General features: G+C 42.9%; 1 protein-coding gene across 1 annotated transcript in view; it reads right to left on the bottom strand.

Annotated features, from left to right (window-relative positions):
• The window catches only part of CPNE8 (copine 8), a 258,293-nt gene that overhangs the window by 119,014 nt on the left and 114,966 nt on the right, over nt 1–24,313 (bottom strand). The window contains exons 8-11 of the mRNA XM_029910832.1: nt 20,091–20,194; nt 16,062–16,166; nt 9,116–9,157; nt 6,718–6,793 (exon numbers count right to left, since the gene is read on the bottom strand). Coding sequence (XP_029766692.1) covers nt 6,718–6,793; nt 9,116–9,157; nt 16,062–16,166; nt 20,091–20,194 — 327 coding nt within the window. The remainder of the gene's footprint in view (nt 1–6,717; nt 6,794–9,115; nt 9,158–16,061; nt 16,167–20,090; nt 20,195–24,313) is intronic.

The raw sequence follows: 24,313 nt of genomic DNA, 5'->3' as shown, positions 1-24,313 counted from the left end.
TTGCTGGAACCAATTAAGGCAGACAGGTTAATTAGGACACCTGGAGCCAATTAAGAAGCTGCTAGAATCAATGAAGACAGACAGGCTAATCAGGGCACCTGGTTTAAAAAGGACCTCACTTCAGTCAGTGACGGGTGCACAAGGAGCTGAGAGTGAGAGGGCGTGCTGCTGGAGGACTGAGGAGTACAAATGCTATCTGACCAATAGCCCCAGTGTGGTGCACGTGGACAGGAGGAGTGTTACGTGATCCTGTACCTGTGACCTGGAGCTTCCCTTGACCAGCCAGTCGTCGAGGTAGGGAAAGATCTGGACCTCCCCCCCCCCGCCTCCACCCCGATACCTGAGGTAGGCTGCTACCACAGACATACACTTTGTGAAGACTCTGGGAGCCATGGATAGGCCAAACGGGAGCACAGTGCCCAGTGAAGCGGAGGCAACACATGTGGTCCTCGAATATATGAATGTGGAAGTATGCATCCTGTAGATCGAGAGCGGCATACCAGTCTCTGGGATCCGGGGAGGGGATGATGGAGGCCAGAGAGATCATGCAAAACTTGAACTTTACCATGTACTGGTTCAGGCCTCGCTGGTCCAGGATGGGCCTGAGCCCCTCTTTGGCCTTCGGGATAAGAAAATAGCAGGAGTAGTACCCCTTGTGTCTGAACTCCGCTGGCACCACTTCCACCGCTCCTAAGACAAGGAGCCGCCCCACCTCCTGCTCGAGTAAGCTCTCGTGAGAGGGGTCCCTGAAGAGGGACGGGGATGGAGGGTGGGTGGGTGGGGTAGAAAGAAACTGGAGGGTATAGCCCTGGGAGACAGTGTTGAGGACCCATCAGTCTGAGGTCAGCCATGACCACTCCGGGAGGAAAGTACATAAGCGGTTGGAGAAGGGAAGGTCGGGTGGATCCCTGGTACGAACTGGTAAGTCGTCCCCGGGCATCCCATCAAAACTGGCGCTTACCCACCTGCTTGCCCTTAGAGGGCCCAGGCTGGGGCACAGGCCAGGATTGCCTTTGCAGGTGCTTTTTATAGTCCCTTAATTTTTTATAAGGGGGCTCATATCTGGAGTGGGTGGCCTGACTGGGAGCCTGCTGCGGTTTGAATTTGGTCCTGGCTGGGGTCGGGACATAGAGGCCGAGGGTCTTTAATGTCGTGCGGGAGTCCTTCAGACCGTGTAACTTCACATCTTTTTGTTCCGCAAACAGGGCCTTGCCATCGAACAGAAGGTCCTGTAAAGAGTCCTGTGCCTCGCTGGACAATCCAGACAGCAGGAGCCATGATGCTCTCCTCATGGACACCACAGAGGCCATAGATCTTGCAGCCGTATCTGCAGCATCCAAGGCTGCCTGAAGGGCCGCCCTGGCGACAGCCGTGCCTTCCTCAACCGGAGCCTCAACCAGAGCCTTGAACTCCTTCTTATCATGCTCCTGGAGGGAGTCCGCAAATTTGGGCATTGAGCCTCACAAATTGAAAGCATATCTACCCAGCAGGGCTTGGTGGTTTGCCACCCTCAGCTGGAAGCTCGAAGACGAATAAACCTTTCTACCGAATAGATCTAGTCTCCTCGAGTCCTTATTTTTAGGAGTAGGAGCGGGTTGACCTTGATGCTTCCTATGGTTGACCAACTTGACCACTAGAGAGTTGGGGATGGGGTGGGTATACAGGAATTCATGCCCCTTGGCGGGCACGAAATACTTCTGTTCTGCCCTCTTAGAGATGGGGGGGGGGCAAGAAAGCTGGGGTTTGCCACAGGGCGTTCGAGATCTTTGCCACCCCTTCATGGAGTGGGAGAGCCACCTGGCTGGTGCTGAAGCCAAGAGAACATTGAAGAGGGAGTCTGAGGGTTCCTCCACCTCCTCAGCTTGTAGGTTGAGGCTTGATGCCACCCTTTTCAACAATTCCTGGTGGGCTTTCGTGTCCTCCTAGAAGACAGGCAGAGGAGGGGCCATGATTGCCTCATCAGGGAAGGATGACGATGGGCGTGCCGCAGGTCCACTACCTGGTCCCCTTCTGAGTGTAGGACTGGGGATGAGTGCTCCACTAACTTTTTTCTGGGAGGCTGAGAGCGGGAGGCTGATGGTCTCTCTGAGGCTCCGGCCACCACCAGGTGCTGCGTCGGGGCCCACGGGGCCCATTGGTACCATGGTGCTGGCCAGGGAGCCCAGTGCGACTGCACCTGCTGTGGCACCATCGGAGCGGGCTGTCCCGCCTGGCCCACTGACTGTCAACTTTGAAGGGAGGCCAGGCTGGCATACGATCAACCGCTATCCCTGGACGGGGACAAGTGGCAGCGGCGGGAGCAGTGCCGAACACGAGACCGTGATCCTGGCATGGAGGAACAGGGGTACCGTCTACAGTGGCTGCTCCACGAATGGCTCCGACGGGCGGATCTGCGACGGCAGGGTGCCGGCAATTGACACTTGGGGCTGTGGGAACAATGCCGTGGCAGGGACCTTGAACAAGACAAAGAGTGGAAATGGTGTCTGTAGTAAGAGGAGGCCCTGAGAGATATAAACCCTTATCAGAGGCCCAATATGAGGCCTGAGGCCTGAACTAAAGTAATGGTCAAGACTTTGCTAACATAAAGCAAAGTTAAGCTGTGAGCCAGAGGCAGGCCCTGCTCACAGAAGCTGGCAAGGAAAGGGCTGATGCTGCAAGAAAATACATACCTAAAAGGTACGGAACACTAGATATCAGAACGCTCCAATACTTGCACATTCCACACAGATAACAAGGAACAGGCCGACCCATCCCAATGACAGGGCCAAAAGGGTAATATGATGGATAGAGTTGTTTTGTTCAAACCAACAACATGTACAAGGTGAGAGGCGGCACCTTACTACGTAAAGGGGTTGTACCTTGCTGCGTAGAGGGGTTGCACCTCAATATGTCAGGAGTGACGTGTAACTTGTTTGTACCTGTGTATAACAGTGTATCCCTGGGGTGGTGTCTTTGTCCGGCCGAGGGGGCAGTGGAAAGTCCCGCCACTGACTGAGCCGGGTCCATTGCCAAGAGGCACTTTCTCGTAGTATGCCCAGTAGACTAAGTAATCTACGGGGAACTGCAACTGTGTCCGAGGTTGCAATAAACCTGGTCGACGTGACTTTGCATCTTACTAGACTCTGTGGTCATTGGGGGTTCTTTTCAGGTCTGCTGTGTCAGCTATCTGCGCAGAGCTGGGGCAGCACACAGAGGGAACACACGCACGCAGCCGAGTGATATCAACATAGGAGAAAGCAGAGCACCACACCGGTAGCATCTGACAACAGCGCCGACATCCGTACCGCGAGGGGCTACAATAGCTTCTCGGAGATAATGACCTCCAGTGCCATCTGTCCTGGTCTTGGCGGGGCATGCTCTCATCGTGAGGTCTTCGTTCCCTCGAGGCGAAGCAGTGCCTGGAACGCCTACTGGTCGGTATTCAGCCAGACAACCTGGTGGGGGTCAACAGGGACCAGCGCAGGCTGTGCACAGGGCAGTCACTGAGCAGAGAATGGCATCAGGAACCTTCCCTTGACCGTAAGCGGTACCGTCCAGGCGGCAACTGTGGGGGTCCGAGTGGCAGCTTGCCTCTGGACCGGGGAGCCATTGACGGTGGCGCTACCAGTACCGGTAGAGACATAATGTCTCGAGCCGCCTGCAGGGCCTCCGGCATGGAGGGCACCCAAATGTGGCCACTGGCGTCCGAGGAGGTCAGCTCGGAGTGGGCTGAGCTACTCCGCTCGACTTGAGTCGGAGGCCGCGAGGCCGATGGGGACTGAGAGCTACCCAACACGAGTCTAGTCTCTCTCCCAGCCTTGTTCCGGTGCCTTGGCGGAGAAGCCATCTTCTTCACCTTTTTAGAGTGTCCTGGGACAGAGAGCGGTGCCAACTGGTGGAGGGCACCGTTGCGTCGCTGTGCACCGATGCCGTGGTGCTCTTTGTGCCGATTCGGAGTGGTGCAGCGGTGTCGGGGTCAGGGCCGACTCCATCAAAATGGCTTGGAGCCAAATGTCCCACTCCTTCTTGGTCCGAGGTTTGAAGGATCTGCAAATCTTGCAGCGGTCGCTGAGATGGGTTTCCCTCAGACAGGGTAAACAGTCCGCATGCGGATCACTCACGGACATAGGCCGTTTGCAAGTGTCACACGACTTAAAGCCCGGGGCATGCCCCAATCCGGACGCACTTAACTAATTCTAACTAAAAGTAAGAGAGAGAGAGAAAGAGAGAGAGAGCGAGCGCGCGAGTGTGTGTGTGTGTGAGAGAGAGAGAGAGAGACACTATACAGGCACTACGAACTAACAAAGTCCAAAGAGGGAAAGCTACAGCAGAGATGGAGCAGACTAGTTCCAAAGCACCTACACTGGCAGCAAGAAGGAAGTGAGGGTGGGGGGAGCGTGCAGCACCCTTTATACTGCGCCATGGCAGCACCACTCCAGGGGCTGCTAGGGGCGCTCCTCTACGGGTCCTCTAAGGGAAAAACTTCCGGCACTGGTGCACATGGTGAGCACGCACACCTATTGTGGAATACACCTGAGCAATCACTCGAAGAACCACCTCTCTTGGGGGGGGGAGGGGGCGGGGAGATTGGATGTGAATACTGGGAAGTGTTATGAACTTCAAAGGACTATACTAAACAATGTCCCAGACAAGAGTGGACTTTTGCGACAAACAGTGTCAAATGGTTTACCTGGGTAATCTGTAGGGGAAGGTGCATGCAAATTCTCCATCTCTGGTTATGTAAAAATCCAGCCTTTTGAAGGTACACCCTGAGGAGAGGACCACTGTCTGCCATAACAGTTCCTTGAACATGAAGTTCAAAGGCCCAAGTTGTATAAATGAAAGACTGAACAATTCATGGGTGTGCTAGTTCTGAGCTAAGGCTGTTGTGAACTTGTAACCACAGAAAAAACTCTTTGAGAGGCTTGAAGGACTGACGCCTATCAGAGGCCTTGTTGGAGTTGGGGCAGACACAGGCCTGTTTAGGCAATCTGGGTTGCTGGGAATATCAGTGTAGGCAGGGAACCATGCTGCCTGGAAAAACACTCTAGTCAGAAAGGAGAGAGAGGGAAAGGTCTCCATCTAAGAGAGGTGACGAGTGATGAGCCAGGAGCCTAGAGTAGCAGCCCTTGATGGACCTCAGAGGGGAATACAGGTGCAGTCGCCCTGAATTGTGACAGACACATCACCTGCTTTTGGGCTCCTGACTCTCCCCTTCTACACAATTTTGCTTCCACTTCTCTGGGGGAGTTAGCTTGTGCTTCTGTGTCCTGCCCATATTTGCCCCCACTCCTAAGAGGAAAGCAGGGAGGTAATGAGGGAAATGAGCAGGTTGAAAACAAATAAAAGGAAGTTCTTCTTCACACAGTGCACAGTCAACTTGTGGAACTCCTTACCTGAGGAGGTTGTGAAGGCTAGGACTATAACAGGTTTTAAAAGAGAACTGGATAAATTCATGGAGGTTAAGTCCATTAATGGCTATTAGCCAGGATGGGTAAGGAATGGTGTCCCTAGCCTCTGTTTGTCAGAGGGTGGTGATGGATGGCAGGAGAGAGATCACTTGATCATTGTTAGGTTCACACCCTCTGGGACACCCTCACATTGGCGACTGTCGGTAGACAGGATACTGGGCTCGATGGACCTTTGGTCTGACCCAGTATGGCATTCTTATGTTCTTAAATGTCATATATGGAGCGACAAAAAACTTGGCACCTCTGGGGTGATCCCACTGAGGTCACTGACACGACTGTCCATGCCTGCCCTTCTCCAAGACCTTGTAAGTTTCAAGAAGGAAATCAGCAACTACTATGTGGAATGACACTAAAAGGTATTTTTCCTCTCTGGTTACCAATACCGCAGAGACAGGAAAGGCAGCTGCTGCTCACATGTACAGTGGTACTGCGCAGCCACATATCAAAAAGAAACGAAGTTCTTCCTTCACAGTCCAACAAACCAGGAGAAGAGAGTCCTGGCATCATAAGGTATACACCAGATGCCTGCTGAATGTAGTTCTGACTGGCTCCAGGAGGACAGATACCACCCAAGTTCAAAGAAGAGAATGGCCTTTTATACATAAGGGAAACCAGCCTTTACTATACGTTGGTAGAATATATTTACTGAATTTAATTTTCTTCCTGTGGTATAATGAACATTTTCCTTTTTAATAAATTGGAGCAGGTCATGTGGTTATGACTACTGATGTTAGGAAACCAACACATCATCTGACAAATCTAGCCTGAGGCCTGATTAAACTTTTTAAAATAAACCTATTACAATTTAGCTTCATGGCTGCAATAGAGACAAAATAAATCCAGTGATACATTCTGAAATGAAACACTAAGCAAAGATTACAAGGTTACAAGTGTTTCTTTTTCTTTTAACTGCTTACTTTGGCAGTTTAGGCAAGCTCTGTTTGCCACATACACACTGTTTAAAACAGCTTTGTGTAGAAATAAAAAAACAACTATACTGAGAAAGAAGAGCTATAGAACAAGAGAGATTATTTTTTGTTAATTTTTTCGAACAGCACTGAAGATACCGCTCTTGTCCAAAGAACGTATGCTTTTAAACTTATTTCTGAAACAATCCTTTTTGACCCAGAATGTCTGTTTTCCCCTTTATAAAGGCTTGGATTCTGATAGTAAACCTGCACACTGACCAATTTGACAAGCAAACATTGCAAGTTCTCAACTTTATCCATTTCCTCAAGATAAATAAAGAAAAGTTCAAAATATTTACCTCATATACATTGAACTGTGATTGCCCTCTAGACAATTCCCTATAACTTGTTGTGAATTCTCCAATGAAATCATGGCTAGAAAAAAAAAGTTTTCAAATCAACACATGCACAATATAAACTACTTTTCCATTAATTTACAAAAATACATCTAAAGTGAAGCACAGCTGACACATGAATAGACATGTGAGAAAAGCAATGATAGCAAAAGACTTGTTATTCTGTTGACTTAAATATAATGTATGTTCATTACTCTCCCCCCCCCAAATCATAATTATAAATAGATTTGATTGAATCCATCTGATAGCTTATGTTAACTGTACCCACACAGAATGAAGAGCTAGATTGCAAATTTACAACCAGCTCTGAATAAAGACTGTGCACCGTGAACAGAACCTGAAAGGAACTGTCAACAGTCCTCCATTCTCTCTCTGGCTCCCCACTTGCACCATGACAGAGTCAAGTGTGTGTTTGAGAGAAGCGTGTTGGGTGGGAAGGGGAAGGAAGTAATTTGCAATTGGGAGAGGTCAGTCCTGAACTATGCTGATTTGTGCACTGGAGGGGAAGAGCCAAGGCTCTACTCACTCCTTTTACCTGTCCATCTACCTGCTTGGGAGGGGAAATAGTGGCTCTGCAGATACTGCTCACCCCCCTGTGGTAGAATCCATTGATCACATAGTTCGTAAAGCAGATTAAGGGAATGCTTTGTGAGGGGACAGACCTCAGTATTGATGCAAAATATTAATAAAATTATTATAACAAACTTTTTTAACGTTTTTACAAACTTGTTTTCACCTTTATTGAATATAACTACAAAAATGTTATAGCCAGAATGCTTGAAAATACGACAATACACAAGTTTAGCTAATTATGTTACAAAATGTTAAAGCTAATAAAACATTCCAAAAAGATTTCTGCTTCTAGCTCTCAAGGACAAGCAAACAAATCATGTAAACACCTTTAGGAAGGAACCTGATTGTAAGGGTTGTGTTATCAAAGCAATAAATCTAGAGGTAAAGTGGACCTAAAATACCCATCCGCTTCTTTTCTTTTAAAAGAAAAACTTGAGTTTAAATCCAAACAAAAAGTTCCAAAATTATCCGTATTTCAATTAATTTATTTTGTAAATATACTAAAGTATTCATTCTTTAAAAAATAACATTGGAAAATATTTATGGTGGAAGTCACGTTTCCACTTAAATCTTTGGTGTTTGTTTCTCAAATGCCTAAGATGGCGTAAGCTTATTTTAACATGTATATTTGGAAATATTTTGTATCTAAATGCAAGCCTTCGTATAATTACTGCCTAATATCTTTGTTATATGAGTAGTAAAATATTTAATGTACAAATATAGCAAGACTATTTAATGCTAGATTAATTACTAAATATATAACGCTATTAAAGTACAAAATATTTATATTAATGGGGAATTAATTAATTACTGGCAACACACAAGTAAAACCTCACCCAATGCAAAAATACAAGAAAATCTTCATTTCAAAAATTGTCATGTAAAATAATAACTTAGGCCAAAGACTTTCCAAGAGTTATTTAATTTTAATAACTACTTTAAGAACCAAAAACTTATGTAAGGAATAGAAGTTTCAACTTTTTCAAAACAAAATTTCATTTTCTGTCAAAGTAATAAAAATTTTAAAAATCTCAGAACAAATAACTTATAAAGTTAGTTTTAACTGTTATCTAAATCTTTTCTGTCACCAAAAAAATCAATTAAAATGTTGCATATTCATTAACCAAACAGCATATTCAGAAGCTAAAAGTGTCAACTAGCCAATAAAGCATAAAGCCAATAAAAAAAAGTAACAGCAGCCAACTTGAATCTAAGCATTAGATCTCTTCATGTTCAGCATGGAGCCTAGTATTGGGAGTGGTTTCCTGCTGTACTTGGTGATGTGGATCTCAACATCTACTGAACGAAGGAGAGCAGGAAAGGTGCACAACAAATCCTTTCTTTTGAAACAAGTTCAAGTGAAGAGCTCCACCTACGCTCTACAGGTTGACCATGCCCAGCAGAATTACTATAGCCCTAGGGCTTACAATAACCCTTGGGTAAACAAACTTGCAGATCCTGTTTGGAATTATTATTAGAGAGTAGCTTCAATATTGCAAAGTCCAAGCAGCTCTCATACCGTTAGTGAGCTTTGGAAATTATGCCAGGATTAGGCCTTTTCTACAATAATCTAAAAAGGATATTAGTTGAAACAAGGAAGTAATTATGTGGAACTGTACTACTTTCTTGATACACATACATAATAGCTATCGACATTATATGCATATCTAATTCTCACTAAAGAACAATTAACCCCTAAGATTGATTTTAAAATACATAACATTTTCATAATCCAATTTTAGTGACTTGTAATACAGAAGTATCTTACCTTCCATCTCTATCCCAATCATACACCTCTATTTTAATCGTTCTGCAAAAAAAAAATTTATATAAACAAACATGTTTTTAAAATGCAAGTTTTCACTAAACACCATGCTTAATATTTGAAAACAAAATATGCTAATGAAAATGAACTCTGTTTTCAAATATTAATTTTCCATTAAAAGCAGGAAGGTCAGACAGTTTGGCTGTTTGCTCAGTTTCAGTAGAAAATACTTCCTTGAGCTATTTAGTTATGATTTCCCATTATTTAACATTTTTAGCCATCCAGCACCCTACAAAAAACATTTTATACCAGCTAAGATTTAATACTAAATTCATTTTAGTCCAAGTAATTTTCTTCAAATAAAAAAAAAAAGAGTTAATGAAAATAAATACAATTAAAATTTCATTAAAGACAAAGTTATTCTTTTTACATGGGATTTACGGGATCATTTCCACAGAATATGCCTCAGGTGCAAGCACAAAACCTGCTAACAATACCATCTCTCACATATTGATAATACAGAAAGTTCAACAGTGGGGTGGTCCAGAGTTCTGGCTAGGATTGGTGTTATTTAATATGTCTATTAATGATCCGGAAAAGGGCATGGACAGTGGGCAGGCAAAATTTGCCGAAGAGAAATAAAAGGTATTTAGGTTAGTCAAAAACTAGAGAAGACCGAGGAACTTCAGAGGGGCAATGCACATTAGAAGTAATCATATGAACTACCCTACACATTTCTTGGTTCTTAATTGAAAGTAACTAACTACTCAGGAAAAAGACCTGTCAATGGGGACAGCTCAATAAAAGCCTCTGCTAAACATACTGCAGTGGTCAAAATGGCAAACTTGACCCATATCCCTGCCACCTTAGAGGTGGGGAGACGGACTGTGCCAGCAGAGGAAAACCCTTGCCCCTTTAAGGAGCGCATCCCTCCTTTGCCCCCCTGTTCCTCATGGGCTTGCGGGGGGCGCCCTCTTTGACTGATTAAGCAAGAATAGGAGGAAGTGGCATAATCCTACTGGCACTTACACACTCAAGGGCAGGGCCGGCTCTGGCTTTTTTGCCGCCCCAGGAGGGCGGCCGGAGCCCTGGGAGGAGGGCGGCGAGCCCCGGCGGGGGCTCCGCTCTCCCCCCGGCGGCCGGAGCCCTGGGAGGAGGGCGTCGAGCCCTGGCCGGGGCTCCGCTCTCCCCGCGGCGGCCGGGGGGACGGCGGCCAGAGCGCCGGGGGAAGGGCGGCGAGCCCCGCCGTGGCCCCGCTCTCCCCGGAGCCCTCCAGGTGCCGCCCCAAGCTTGGTGGGCTGGTGCCTGGAGCCGGCCCTGCTCAAGGGGCAGGTTTATAAACACTTCCCCCTGTCTAAACTGCTATTCTGCACTCAGGATCAACAAATCCCTCCTCTTTGGGACTACAGTAGGACCAGGTTTGCCCTTTGGTGGCCGGGATAGAATTACCAAGTTGGCATGGGTACTGTGGGTATTTTCACCTTCTTTTCAGCAGCTCAGGTACCCAGTGGATAGATTAGATTGTAAAACTCATGTTGTCACAACACAGCTGGTACCCAGTGTAGGTGCTTGTACAATAGGGGTCTGGTTCCCTGATAAACAGGAACGGAAGCAGATTAGAAGAAGGCATCTCCTAAAGAAGATGAGGAATGGAGTTTTGGCTTCTAAATCTGGTACAGTGAGGAGACAAATCTTTTTTCTCAGATCATCATCTTTCACGTGAGGAGAGGGCACTGGGGGATCCCAGCTGGAGGGCATAAGCACCCTAAAAATGGGGGCTGGAAGGATAGAAGGAGGAGTAGGGGAGGAGAGTGAGAGCTTAGCGAGTTGGGGGGGCAGCCAGCTCTAGGATGGGAAGGAGGGCCCAAAGAGTTCCTACCTACTCTCAGGCCCAGTCAAGCCCCTCCGGGTTCCACTCCCTGCTCCCTGGCCTGATCACGGGCCCTGCAGCAGCCACTTCAGCCCACATGGGTCCTGCTCTCACCTCCAAGCCGATGCCCCTCCCCCTCAGCATGTGAGAGTTTATTTCCATTGCAGGGGTGCTGACCCACCTGTTCTGTTGGCATGGGTCCCAGAAACAGTGTGGGGACCAAGTTAAAGGTGTGTGTGGAGGTTGAAGACAGCCCCCCTCCCTCAAGTAGAACGGGAAGGATGACAGTAGATGAGTTATAACTGGATGTGTTACTTAATAAAGTTACACCCTAGTTAAACCATGTTCTTGGTATCTTGCCTTTTTTTCTGCGGTGTCTGGGACAAATTAGGATGCATAAATGTAATGTAAACATGATGCTATCATAATAAATCAATAGAATGCCCACACCAGGATTACCATGTTCAGAACTGGTCACTGCATCTCAAAAACAGAAGGGATTTAGAATCAGGTGACAAAATAACTGGAGACCTGGAAAGATTTTCATGAGAGAAACTGAAAACTCTGGAACTGTTATAACGGGAGAATATGACAGAAGTCCCCAAAAAATGAATGGCATGCAGAAGGTAAACCAAATGCTCCATTTACCATTTCTTATAATTAAGGCTAAGATTCTGTCATGCATATTTTTAGTAAAAGTCATGGACAGTTCACAGGCAAAGAAAAATTCACAGACGCCCATGACCTATCCGTGACTTTTACTAAAAATATCCATGACAAAATGGGGAGCTGCAGGCTCCCCACATCAACCGGGGGGGGGGGGGGGGGGGGCTGGCTTGGAGGTGCAGGGTCCCCCCACCGCCCGCAGCGAGGCACACCCGTCACCCACAGTGGCTGGGACTTCCCGGGAGACCCGCTGCCTGCAGCAGCAAGGAGTTTGGGGTCTCCCCGCCGCCTCGGAGCTCCGGCTCCAGGAGTGGCGGAAAACCCTACAGCTCCCAGGTGCTGGGGACTCAAGTCACTGGGGTCTCTGAAAGTCACAGATTCCGTGACTGCCGTGACCTCCGTGACAAAATCATTGCCCTATTTATAATACAAGGACCAGGGGACATTCAATGTAATTGAAAAAGTTAGCAAATTTTAAACCAAGAGGAAAAACTTCTTTATACAACACATAATTAAGTTGTGGACTTACTGCCACCAGATATTATTATGGCTGAAACCTTTCTAGGACTAAAAACAGAATTGGACGTTTACATGGATAATGGCTATATCCATGAATGTTAGAATAAAAAAAAAAATAAGGATTTACAACTACCCACTAATTGACAAGATTAGGAAGAAACTCCTATTAGGGATGGGTTATTCCTTAATTGTAGTCTAGAGAGCATCTTGTACCTCTTTCTGAAGAATATAGTATTGGCTACTGTCTGACACAGGATATTGGATTAGTTTAGCAATCAGATCCAGTATAGCAATTCTTATATTGCTATGTATTTCTTAATATTATTTATGCATGCATCCAACACGCACAACTTTGACAATGTGATCTTTATATTTTAGGAAATTATACCCTAAATTGCTAAACTATTAGCCACTTATCCATCCATAAGACAGTCTTCAGAGTCAGAGAGAGCAGCAAATGCTGAATGATAACATAAATGAAAAAAGGTTTCCCTACCTGTTTCCCTGCCTCCGACTCTTTATGGGTGATCGATAGACATATTTAGAAATTGGGAGAAAATTCTCCTGCTTCAAGGTGTCACTGCTGCTAGTGTATACAGTATTGAGGAAAATGGCTTCCCTAGAACTAACACACTAACAGACCTTGTTAACATCAAACATCACTACTGATACCGTAACAAAAACACCAGGAGATTGTATCTTCTCAGAAAAACCATTTACGGGAAGAGGAACATTCTGTTTTCTGAAAAGCTCCAGTACTGAATGGACTCTATTTAATATCAATGAAGTGAACTAGGGACATAAGAAAATATACCTACTGATTTTCCTCCTTCTTTTAAAACACATTAGATTACTTAATTTTAGTCCTCAGACTACTGGTTTGATGTTCTTTCCTGGAAAGGAACTCTTCCTTGGAGATATGCTTCACAAATAGTTGAATGAATTAAAGAAGAAATCAATGCTTTGGGAGCTGTTTTGCCTCTCTGTTGTCTTGTAAAAGAGGCAATGAGGGGATGAGGTAGTCTGGATAGTCTCTCTCTCTTCCAAGTAAAATTTAAGGACTTAGACCGCATCATTTAATATATAATGTGTTTTTTTAAAAACGTATTTCAGGTTCATGGAGAAGGAAGTGAAGGATGCCTCCTGATTAGTGTGAAAGTTACTCTTTACAATGAAGATGGAAACATCTTCAAAGACTAGTTTGTCTCACTGGTAAAAAATTATGAAAATTAGAATTGGCACTGGGAAGGGAAATACCCCTGTTAGTTTATCATAAAAAGCAGCACATCACAAGGAGGCTGTTATTCTAGTATTTGCTATTTGACTTCAAGATTTGAGAGGAGTGCTAGTTACTTAGCCAAACACAACTTGACACTTCAGCCACAAACCATGCCACAGTGATAGATAGTGGAAAACTGTCATGGTAAATCAGTTCCCGAGACAAAAGATTGTTTATGTGGCTGCCAGGGCTTCTCCATAGTCCAAAGTGTCAGTTCAACAAACCAGACACTTGGGAGACCAACTTGGTGCAATTTTCTTAGCAATTTGGGAATAAGGGTTAAGAGAGAAGGTATGGGTAATGTTGGGATTTTTACAAAAACAACAGATAACTTGTCTATGCTTCTGATGTGGTACCGTGGATCTGCTGTAGAATAGTTACCACTTTTCAATTGTGGCAAATAGCCAAATCTCCCATGAGTTCTCTAACCCCTACAAATCAGATGATATATATGGGGAAAAGGCTCCTCCGTTGCTTAGGGTACATGGTAGAAAGACTCAGCCAGTCTGTAGCGATATTTATTTTTCCAGCTATGTGAATGACTGAGTGCCAAAAGTTTCTTTTCTGCCCATTTCAGGATGGGCAACTCTTCTTTGAGCAGGGCTACATACTCTCCCCAAAGAGGGTTCCATAGTGAGAAGGCTAGCTGTTGATCTTCAATTTTATACATTTCACATGAGACGTGCAAGAGATATTTAAATGTGTCTTCAAAACCTATAGATTCTGAAAGTTCACACTGGTGTACAACTGCTATTATATACCAAAAGGATTTAAGTTTCTTGTATTCTAAAACATATTTTTTCATTTTGGATTTTTCACTCTGAGAAAACAGGTTATTCTTTCCCTACATGAATGAGGTGTGATGGGGGAGATCTTCAGGAAGTTGGAATTTGGATGTATTATGATAGATTTGTAAGACTGATAAGATCTGAAAATGCTTTTTTGATTTTTAAAGCATTACTGGATTAATTCATTACAGGAATGTGTGTTGTTTTCAACATCATTTAGCAAAATATCTAGAAAGAGTTCAAAATAGCACTGGCTAGAAAATCAGTAGGTATAATGGCACTACCCGAATGTCAATGTCTTTAGTGAGAAAAGATGCATTTAGATCTGCTATCAAGCCCTCGTCACCTGTATCAAATATATACCTCCTTTAAAGTGCTTTCCTCTTCCTGTCTGACAGGTCAGATGAAGTTGTTCGCTATAAGTGAATATACAATTTCTTAGAGCCCTCTGAAATATGGGAATTCATAAAGAGTTTCATAAGGAAATTCAAAAAATTCCACTTATCCTTAAGGAGCGTTTCATAATTTATTAAACACCTTTGTCAGCTAAGATTTATTGTCCAGGCCCTTTTCAAACACAATTGATCCTTTTTGTCCGCTGGCTTGGAACATATGGGGACAATTTTCATTTTTGTAATCATTGGGAAAACTTTTTTCTTTACTACAGAAAGTAGTGCAATATACTGAGACAAGAGCCTTGAACTCTACTCTGCTTGGGTCCTCAATATTAAAAATACCCAGAAAAGTGTCCTCAACCTACAGTTCCAATAAGAATGATAAAGAAATTTCCTCTTCTCCTCAAAAACTTTGGGTCAGTTAGGCTTGGATTTCTTTGTATCCTTTAGGGAGAGAAAGGCTTGCTAGGCTTATTATCATGAAAGTGTGGTTCTCAACTCTTGGTGAATGAGAATGCTTCTTGCTCTTATGCTGCTTAGTACTGACTACTTGGAGTAGGCTGAGTGATAGATTGCTGTGTACATTTTTGGTGTCCTTTGAGGCCTGGATGAGATGTCCCAACAGCTCCAGATACAAGGTTGAGACAAGGAAGCAGGGACACGATAAATGGGCTGAGAGGGGCCAGTTGCAATTGCAGCAATGTCTCAGTGCACCTAGAAAACACTGGTGGTAACAATGAGAGGTAGTCAACATGTAGAGTTAAACTTTTTTTTCTGGTGGGTCCTGTCAGAATTTAATGTGGAGTATGTCTATTTGTAAGAAGTTTTGAAGATGCCAAACATTTCTAGACTCTGTGCATGGTTGGGTCTTGAGCTGGTCTGACTCCTATATACTTCAGGCACACAGTCCTTATGTATGTGGCAGCTGGACACTGCAGACAAAAATCATTTGATAAAATACCTTATTTTTCTGGGACTTTTTCCCAGCAGCCTCTGATGTACAAGTTCCACCCCTGAGGAAAGTAGTGCATCAGTATTTGCTTCTCACTGAAGCAGAGCAGAAACTAGTTTCTGTGCACAGTAGTAGCAGTGACTCCTTTTGATGGAGAGAGGATTATTTACTAGTCTGAATTACTCATGATACTTGCTGCATGATTAATATTTTTGCCTTGTTCATTTATGTGAAATGCCTATTTCTTGTGACTTTTATCTCCCACCTAAAAGGAACTTTGCTCACATCTAAGTAAAGGATTCAGATAAATATTTTTTTTAATTTAACCATTGTTTTGAACTAATTTTATGTCTTCTAAAATGAAGATTAAATAACTCAACCAAAAAATTCAGAAGCAGCAATGCTTACAGAAGTTATTCATGCAAGAATTTGTAAGTTAAAAGAAAATGGCCTCTGCATATAGAACTGTCTTTATCTTACCTGTCATAGTCTCCATTACACAGTGCTCTGACAGAGATCTTGAATGCCTGCCACACTGGATTTAATGTATTTTTTACAACTTCTGTCTTGTGACAGATTGTAAAACTGAAAGAAAAAAAAATATTTTTTTCACTTTTGAATGATCAAATGTGGAGTCACAAATATGCAGAAGTAGTCACTCTCTTTATTGCTCTACCTCATTATTTAAAGAATTTAATTATAAGCTAGTATGTCCAAATACAATCTAAAACAGAAGTACGATGAAGAGTAGGACTGGGAAGATTTTACCTAACTGGAAAAGGGCAGATTTTAGAATTTATAAACTTGCAGTTGTGCCAGTTCATGACTGCTGTATTCATTTTAACAGTGGTATTTGGTTCTATAAACATCGGAACTCAGAGAAGGTGAGCTGGGTTCTTGTTACTCTTTGACTGCTTGCACATGGAACAACTCTTGAGCTATTTTTCTGGACTTGGACAGACCTACTTCAGAGAGACCACCAGGACCTTTCTAATGCATGGCCTAGCTCTAGAAAATGTATATGGAACTGCTTTTTTGATGCAGATCATTTTTCCTGAATCATGTGATTCTACACATCCAGAAAAAGTTGCATGTATGTGACCACTGACACCCATTGGACACTAGGCAGAGAGCTTTCTTTTAGAAAGTTCAAACCTTGAAACCACATTCACTGAAGGATAGCAAGTTTTAGTAATATGTCCATTATCTGAGAACAGCTGCAGGATACATAAATTGCAACAAACAGAAGGAACTACACAGAAATAGGACACTTAAAATGTTGAACAGACCCAGAAGCTGGTTAAAAAGAACAGAGTGCAATTGACTTTAAAACTTGTTTCACAGCTTGCATCACTTTGTTTTCTTATCCATACGGAAGATAAATGTCTGCACAGATTGACTTGGAAGGAAATCCCAGGTGGACTATTCTGTACATTGGAATCATAAATTTTTTGGTGGAATGCACAACTACTGTAGCCCCAGGAACCAGAATAGAATTTGGATCTGGGTGTTCTGCAAGTTTTTCTCAGGCCAGGTAATCATACCAGTAGAGAACCACAATCCTCAATCCTTCTGTCAGAAAAAGATTTCCAAACTACACATGGGAAAATATTTACTCCACTAAAAAAAACAAATCAAAATCTGAACAAAAATTGTGGAACATGGTAAACTTCATGTCCAATCAGCCTGCCCTTATCACTTCTCATTTCCCACTGCTTTGTTTGTATACACAAGACAGTAAACTTAGTGAGGCAGACTGAGTAGTCATATTTGTCCGAGCCGTGTCCAGCCACTATTGCTGCTATGTAAATAATAATCATTTGCTTCTGGAGATGGGTTGTAGCAACAGATATCCATAGATGCCAAGTTTTGTGCCGCTCCATTTCTTGACAGTGAGAAATAGTCAATGATATCCCATTCAGGGTCCATTTGTGTATCAATTCCCATCATTTCTGCTTAGAGATACTATTAATTTTTAAAATAAATTATCTTTTAGCCCTCATTTTACATTCAAACTAGTAAAACACTATCGGTCAGGAATGAGATTTTGTACCTCAAAAATCTCAGGGAAGTGGCAATAATGATTTTTGATTAATGATTTTGATTTTTGTTTCTTTTAACATAAAGAGCAATATGATGACACATCTCTTACATTCACGATTCAATTAACCTCAATGGTGTTGAATAAAAATTATTTTAAATTTGAAATGTTTTTCCTTCAGAAAAGAGGTACTGCAATGAATTCTAATGTGGCATATATTTATCAGTTATCTAAAATAGGTTAAAATTTATTCCCTATAAATGATTGCATTAAATGGGAGATATACTTTGGATATGGAAGTTAAGTCTTGATACCTACAAGCATTTTGTAGCTGAACTGAAAAGATTCTATTCTACTTTAGGTTTGGAATTTAATACTAACAATCACACTGTTAATTGTTTGGATGTATTGGTTACCAGTTTTATAACAAAATTACTACAACTCTCTTGGAAAGTTAGAACAAATTATTGATTTTAATCATATATAAGATCTAACCTGAACATCATTAGCCGTTTTACACCTAATTGTTGAGTTTGGATAATATGACCCATTCAGATAACGTACAACTAAAATGTGTGAAAGGTTTACAGCACATAGCTGTTATAATTAGACAACATATAACAAAAAGGTTATAATTAGAAAGGTTAGGACTCTTCAGGCCTAGTGCTTGGGCTGCCTCTCCAGTCCAGTCTTCCTATTCAAATCAAATAGGACCTTGCAGATTTCCAGCCCAGGTTCAAATAGAAGAGCCCCTCTGAACTGCTGATTCCTCAGAAGGCCCACACAGACCTGCTCGCAGCTATAATGTCCGATAGTCACACCCTGTTCCAATGACTGTGTCCTGGCTTCTGCTGCAGCCTGCTCTGTACATAGCTCCTTGGGGCTCTCTCCTTGCATCTGGCTCCCAAGCTGCTGCTATTTTCCCAAGAACCAGATCATTTCCTGGATCAGGGTCTTTCCTTCTATCTAATCAGGAGAAGGGGATGTGCAAGGGTGAGAGGGCTGATGAGAATGACCCCTTTCTTGCTTACCAGGTTCATCAAAATCCTTTCCTAAGCTCCACAGACCTATATTTTATCCTTGTTCTTATTGTGAAGGAGCCCCTGAAGCTCTGAGCCAAGCTGGGGAGTACTGATCCAGCTTTTCACAGGAGTTCCGAAGAGGTGCTCCTTGTGTCCCATTATAATCAGGTTTAAGGGGCTACTAGTAGGGTTGCCACCTCTGAGGTACAAAAAACCTGGACATCTGGGATGTTTCTTAGCTCATAAAATTGGACAGCTCGGTGTGTGCACTGAGCACCCTTACAAATTTCCTAGGACAGCTACCCCAAAAAAGGGATGATCTTGGGAAAACCGGGACAGGTGGCAACCCTAGAGGCAAGTAAGGAATTAAAGGCTCATTGTGGTCACTCTCAGCAGCATACAGAGGCAATTATGACTACCACTGATGGGGTGTGGTTCTTATGGACAGGGCTCAGCCACACTTACCAGCACTCAGGAGGTTCCCCACTGATGGTCTATTGACTGTCTGAATGCATCAGTGGAAGGGAGAGGAGAGAGTGGCCTGCAATTTTTCAATAGAGCCCCAAGTACTTTCCTGCTGCACTTTATAATCTTCAGCAGCTGAGCTGTTCCAGCAAACTGCCTCTGAGAGGCACAGTACTTGGCAATAGCCACTTATATAGAACAGCCTATGCTCCAGAATTTGCCAGTAAGGCTAGTTCCCCACGGACCCACCATCAGGCATAGCTAGCCTCTGGACTGCTACATTCTTGAATATGACAATGAGCAGTATACCAGAAAGGAAGACTCCAGGAAACAGGTTAAGCCAATTGCTAATAGACCCACATAAGCAGTCCCTGGACCAGGAATTAGTAGATCAGATATTTCTTAAGTGGAACACAACAGAGATAAATCTATTTTAGTGACTGAAGCATGAACGTAGAAGATAGATACATCTGAAAATTATTTATGTACAGAGAGGTTTTGAAATTTTGTTCATCGTCTTTTTTCCCTCAGGACTCTAATGAAAAGGTTAAAATATGTCTCCAAATTTCCAGCAAAAGGATTCTTATCAAAATCAATCTTTATGCATTAATATATTCTTCACAGATTCTTCTAGAATTCTATTAACATTTAAGATTTACCACGATTTATTTTCCATAATAATAAATTCCATGCCATTTTTCATAGCACTCTAGCTTTACTCATAAACCCATCTTTAAAATTTCTTAGTTACGTTATTTTAACTGTGTGTTAAAATAATAGTCTTATTTCTACACTGCCATAACATTATCTAGTTTAGATAATTGAACTTGTTAAAACAGTAAACTATATTCCAAGCAAATGTTATGAGGTTACAGAACAAATTAGAACTTGCAGTCTGACAAACATCATCAAAATGCAATAACTGTGTATTATACTACCATCATCAGATATCCCTTTTGTCTTTATAATTTTGTTATCTACCTGCCATCTTCATTGCTTCGATGAAATACTAGGAAAGGGTCAGATTTCCCAAAGAAGTCCTTCTTGTCTAACTTGTTTGCACAAAACTGCATAAGTACAGAATCCTAAAAAAGAAATAAAGACAAAAATTATGCTCAGCATGTCATCTGCAAAAACAAAGAACAACCAACAAAAGAAAGTAGTTCATTTATATTTTAGCATTTAAGATTACTCACCTTCAAGATAATCCCTGCACTTTCACATTCTTGGGATATGCCGACAGTGCAGCTTGGCCCAGTGAAACCTTCTAGAAGCAGTGCTCACTGAAGTGCTCTCAGACCCCTTTTGTCTCCAAGCATTTGGAAGGCAGGACTATAATAGGGAGACAGGTCATGGTGCACAAAATGCCTCAGTTCCTTCCATTGCCTTCTTGGGTCCAAAGTTGAAATTAAGACTGAGTAAGAGGGGAAGGTGGGTGGGGAGTGTGAATATGCAGAGTTCATCTTGAAGAATTTGGTTACAGGTGAGTAACCTTCATTTCTTCTGAGTGGCTTCTGCACTTTCCTACTCTTAGGATAGGTGGATAAGCAGTACTCTTGTCTCTGGATAGTACAACATGGAGTCCTAGTTAAACAGAGACTGTAATACTACTTCACCAAACTGCAGCTGACTTAGATGCCAGCTCTAAGGAATATTTCTAAAGTTTATGAAATAGAGCTCCACGTAGCAACTCTACAGATTTTTAATATGAGAATATTGTAGCTAACAGCCCAGACAGCAACTCCACCAACAATATGTCTAAGGCAGGCCACAGAAGCAGCCTTTGTTCTAGTCAAGGGCACTCTAAGCGCTTCTAGAAGAGGAATAGATGTAAGTTTATAAATCTCTCCATACTTATTCTAATTCACTTAGAAAGGCATTGGCATGCGATTGCCAGACCGTTACTCTTTTCTGAATGACACAAAAAAAACCTTAAGTGACTGCCTGTATTCCTTAGACTGATTCAAATGGATACCGAGAGAGCATTAGCCCTCTAAGTTGTGCTTCCCTGAGTGAAAGTAAAGCTTGGGAAAATATACTGTCAAGTTTATAGCCTGGTTAAGATGGAGTTTTGTTACAACCTTGAAGGGAAATTTCAGATGCAGACAAAGGACTATGATATTTTTGTGAAACCACTGTAAGGGAGAGAGGGGAAATCAGCAATAAGAGCCTGCAACTTGCTCACTCATCTAGTGTATTTAATAACTACCATAAAGGCTGCCTGAATTGTGATATGAAACAGGGAACATTCTCCCATAGGCTTGAAAGGAAGTTCCATGAGCTAAGTACTAGATTGAGGTTCCATGTAGATATGGACTCACTAATCAGAGGGTAGATGTTCATTAATCCCTTCAATAAACTCATTATAGCATGTCTAAATATAGTATTTTGCTTGACTACACTTTGATGGTATCTTGAAGCCAAGATGCTTGTGAAATGTACTTTTACTGACCGTTAGGACAGCCCAAAGGATTTCAAATGAAGTGATTACTTCAGTATGGATTGAACAGGAGCTGAAGCTTGGTTCATGTTATTGTGGGTTACACACGAAAAGAAACTTTTCCACTTATAATCATAACTGGTGAGTTGAGTGCTTCCTGAAGCTGAATAGACTCTTCTTTACTTTTTCCAAACAGATAGCTCAAGCTCTAGGGTCATGCCGTCAAGTGGAGAGAGTCTGGATACGGATGGCAATCCGATCTCTCTGTTATGTAAGTCTGGAATTGCAGGAGACAGATAAAACCCTTGTGATTGTCACAGTATCTGAGAATGACTAATGTCTTGCCCAGGCCAGGGCAATCACAATAACCTTGGCTTTGTCTTGTTTAGTTGCCAGTGAACTCTGAATTAGAAGAATTGGGGGAAATGCAGAGGAGACCTACCTCACAGTCTAGAGGAAATACAACCTGCCTTGAAGCAAAACCTCTTACATCTGGAGTTGTGTCTTGTTGCAACAAGATGTATCTCCGGATACCTTCACACGGAGAAGATATAGTTTGTTACCAAGTTCTTGAGTAACTACTTGTGCTGATCATGCAAGTTTCTGCTCAGCTGATCGGCCAGTATCTTGTCTTTGTTTGCAAGGAAGATAAATTTGGTATACTATGCACCACTCCCACAGAGCTGAAGTGTCTTTCCACAGCTTGCTTGTTCATATAAAATATCGATGTAGTATTGCTGGTAACTACTTGAGCTACTCTGCCATATAGCTGAAGGAGAAAGGATTTGAGAGCCCGAAGTATTGCTCTTAATACTGATATGGAGTTTTTCCTCTCTGAACTTCCAGTGACTGAACTGTCAAATTCTTGTAACAAGCTTCCAGCCCAGACTGGAAGCATCTGAGTCTACTGTGTCTGACAGAGTTGCAGGGTTGAATGTGGGGATAGGAACACACCTCTGGGTAGTGTCTGTATTTGGTGTATAGTGTCTTTTTAGCCAGTGTAGAGGCCTCATCTTTAAATGTGTACGTAGTGTTATGTATGTCACAGAAGCCATAATGCCACCAAGCTTGAGTAAGAACAGCACTGTTTGATATTAGTTCTCCTGTAGTACTTTTATCGCTGTAAGGATTTTAAAGTGCCTTTCTTCTGGAAGAAAATCTCTGCCCTTTTGAGAATACAAAATTTAACCAACAAAAGGTATGATGTGGGCTGGAGATATGTGCAATTTCTTCCCATTTATCTTGAACCCCAGTGTTTGGAATAGGGTACATGATTGTGACATCCTGTGAGGATGCCCAGATGAGCCAATTGTACAAGTAAGGGACCCTAACTTCTCAAATGTGCTGCTACTATTGACAGGCACTTGAGGTGCTGCAGACAAGCCATATGGAATGACAACAAGTATTTTTGATGTGAATATCTGATTGAGATATGACAATAAGCATCCTGTACAGCAAGAGCCCCAAACCAGTCTTGAATTGATCATGACTTGGATACACAAGCAGAGGTTGAACTTTCTGTTGAAAGAGTTGAGTTTTTGAAAGTCTAAAATGGATCAGAGATCTCCATCTTTCTTTGGGATCAGAAACAACCTGGAATAAAATCCATTCCCTTGTAACTCTTTGGGAACTTCCTCTATGGCATCCAACTCCAGTATTGAATGAATTTCTGATCTGAGCATGTCCTCAGGCAAAAGATGCATGAAAAGAGATGGGGAAGGAGAGTTGGGGCAAGGGATAATGTTTAACTGAATGTTGTACAGTCTCCAAGATCCATCGGTCCGTGTATATAAGAAACATGGAGATTGTTTTCAAATGAAGGTAAGCCCTCTTATAGGTTTAAAACTGATCTAATTTTCTTGGGCATCCCATCAAACTTGAGGCTGGTGCAGAGGAAGATGATACAGTGGAACTCCCACTAGCTCATGATAGCTACGGCTGCTAATGCTGAACAAGGGGCTGCTGTTGGTATAGGAAGTAGGGGCTTGGTATGGTTTCTCTGGCAACAAAACTTTGATTCCCAAATTCTTTTCCTAGGGGGCTGAGAAATCCCCAGAGACCTTGCAGTAGACCTGGTATCTTTCAGTTTTTCTAGAACCTTGTCCGAGAGCTAAATAGCCTCTCACCATCAAATCATAGGTCCTGGATGGAGGTTCTTGTTTCTGGAAGAATCCCAGAACAACATAGATACACGTGGTGCCTCAAAGTAATTGTGGATGCTCCAGCTCTAAACATTATATCAGAAGCATCAAATGATGTTCTCCAGGAATGCATAGCAACTAAATGACCTTTGATAACCAGGGCTTTGGCCAGTTATCTCTGGTCTTCAAGCCATGACTGGGCAAACAGTGCTATTGTACATTACTGCCTGATAACTCACCACTAATTCTCAGCTTGGCAGAGGAAAACATCTTTCTACCTTCTGCATCTAGCTGCTTAGTTGCTCTAACAGAAGGGGTAGAGTGGACTACACCTTTATCACAATTATCAAGTGAGCTGCATTTTATACCCCTTCTAGTCTGTCTTGATTGCACTTCACAGGTGACTGGCCTGGCTACCTTCACCCTCTCTCAATGGTGAAACCACATGGTCCTACTACTCAGACTGGATCTCTGAGCTGCAGCCCCCATTTACCAATTGTGTTAACTTGACAGACCCAAGTGGGTCTGGCACTTTTCCTCCAGGAGCTTGTGAAATAATAAGATTGCGGGGACAGAGAAACAGCTTCTTCAAAAAAAAAAAAAAAAAAAAAAAAAAAAAAATA

This window comes from Terrapene carolina, unplaced genomic scaffold (assembly GCF_002925995.2).
Source record: "Terrapene carolina triunguis isolate 2854851 unplaced genomic scaffold, T_m_triunguis-2.0 Scaffold68, whole genome shotgun sequence".
NCBI classification, from domain to species: domain Eukaryota; kingdom Metazoa; phylum Chordata; order Testudines; family Emydidae; genus Terrapene; species Terrapene triunguis.
The sequence above is the reverse complement of the archived record's forward strand: the minus strand, read 5'-3'. Positions and strand labels throughout refer to the sequence as shown.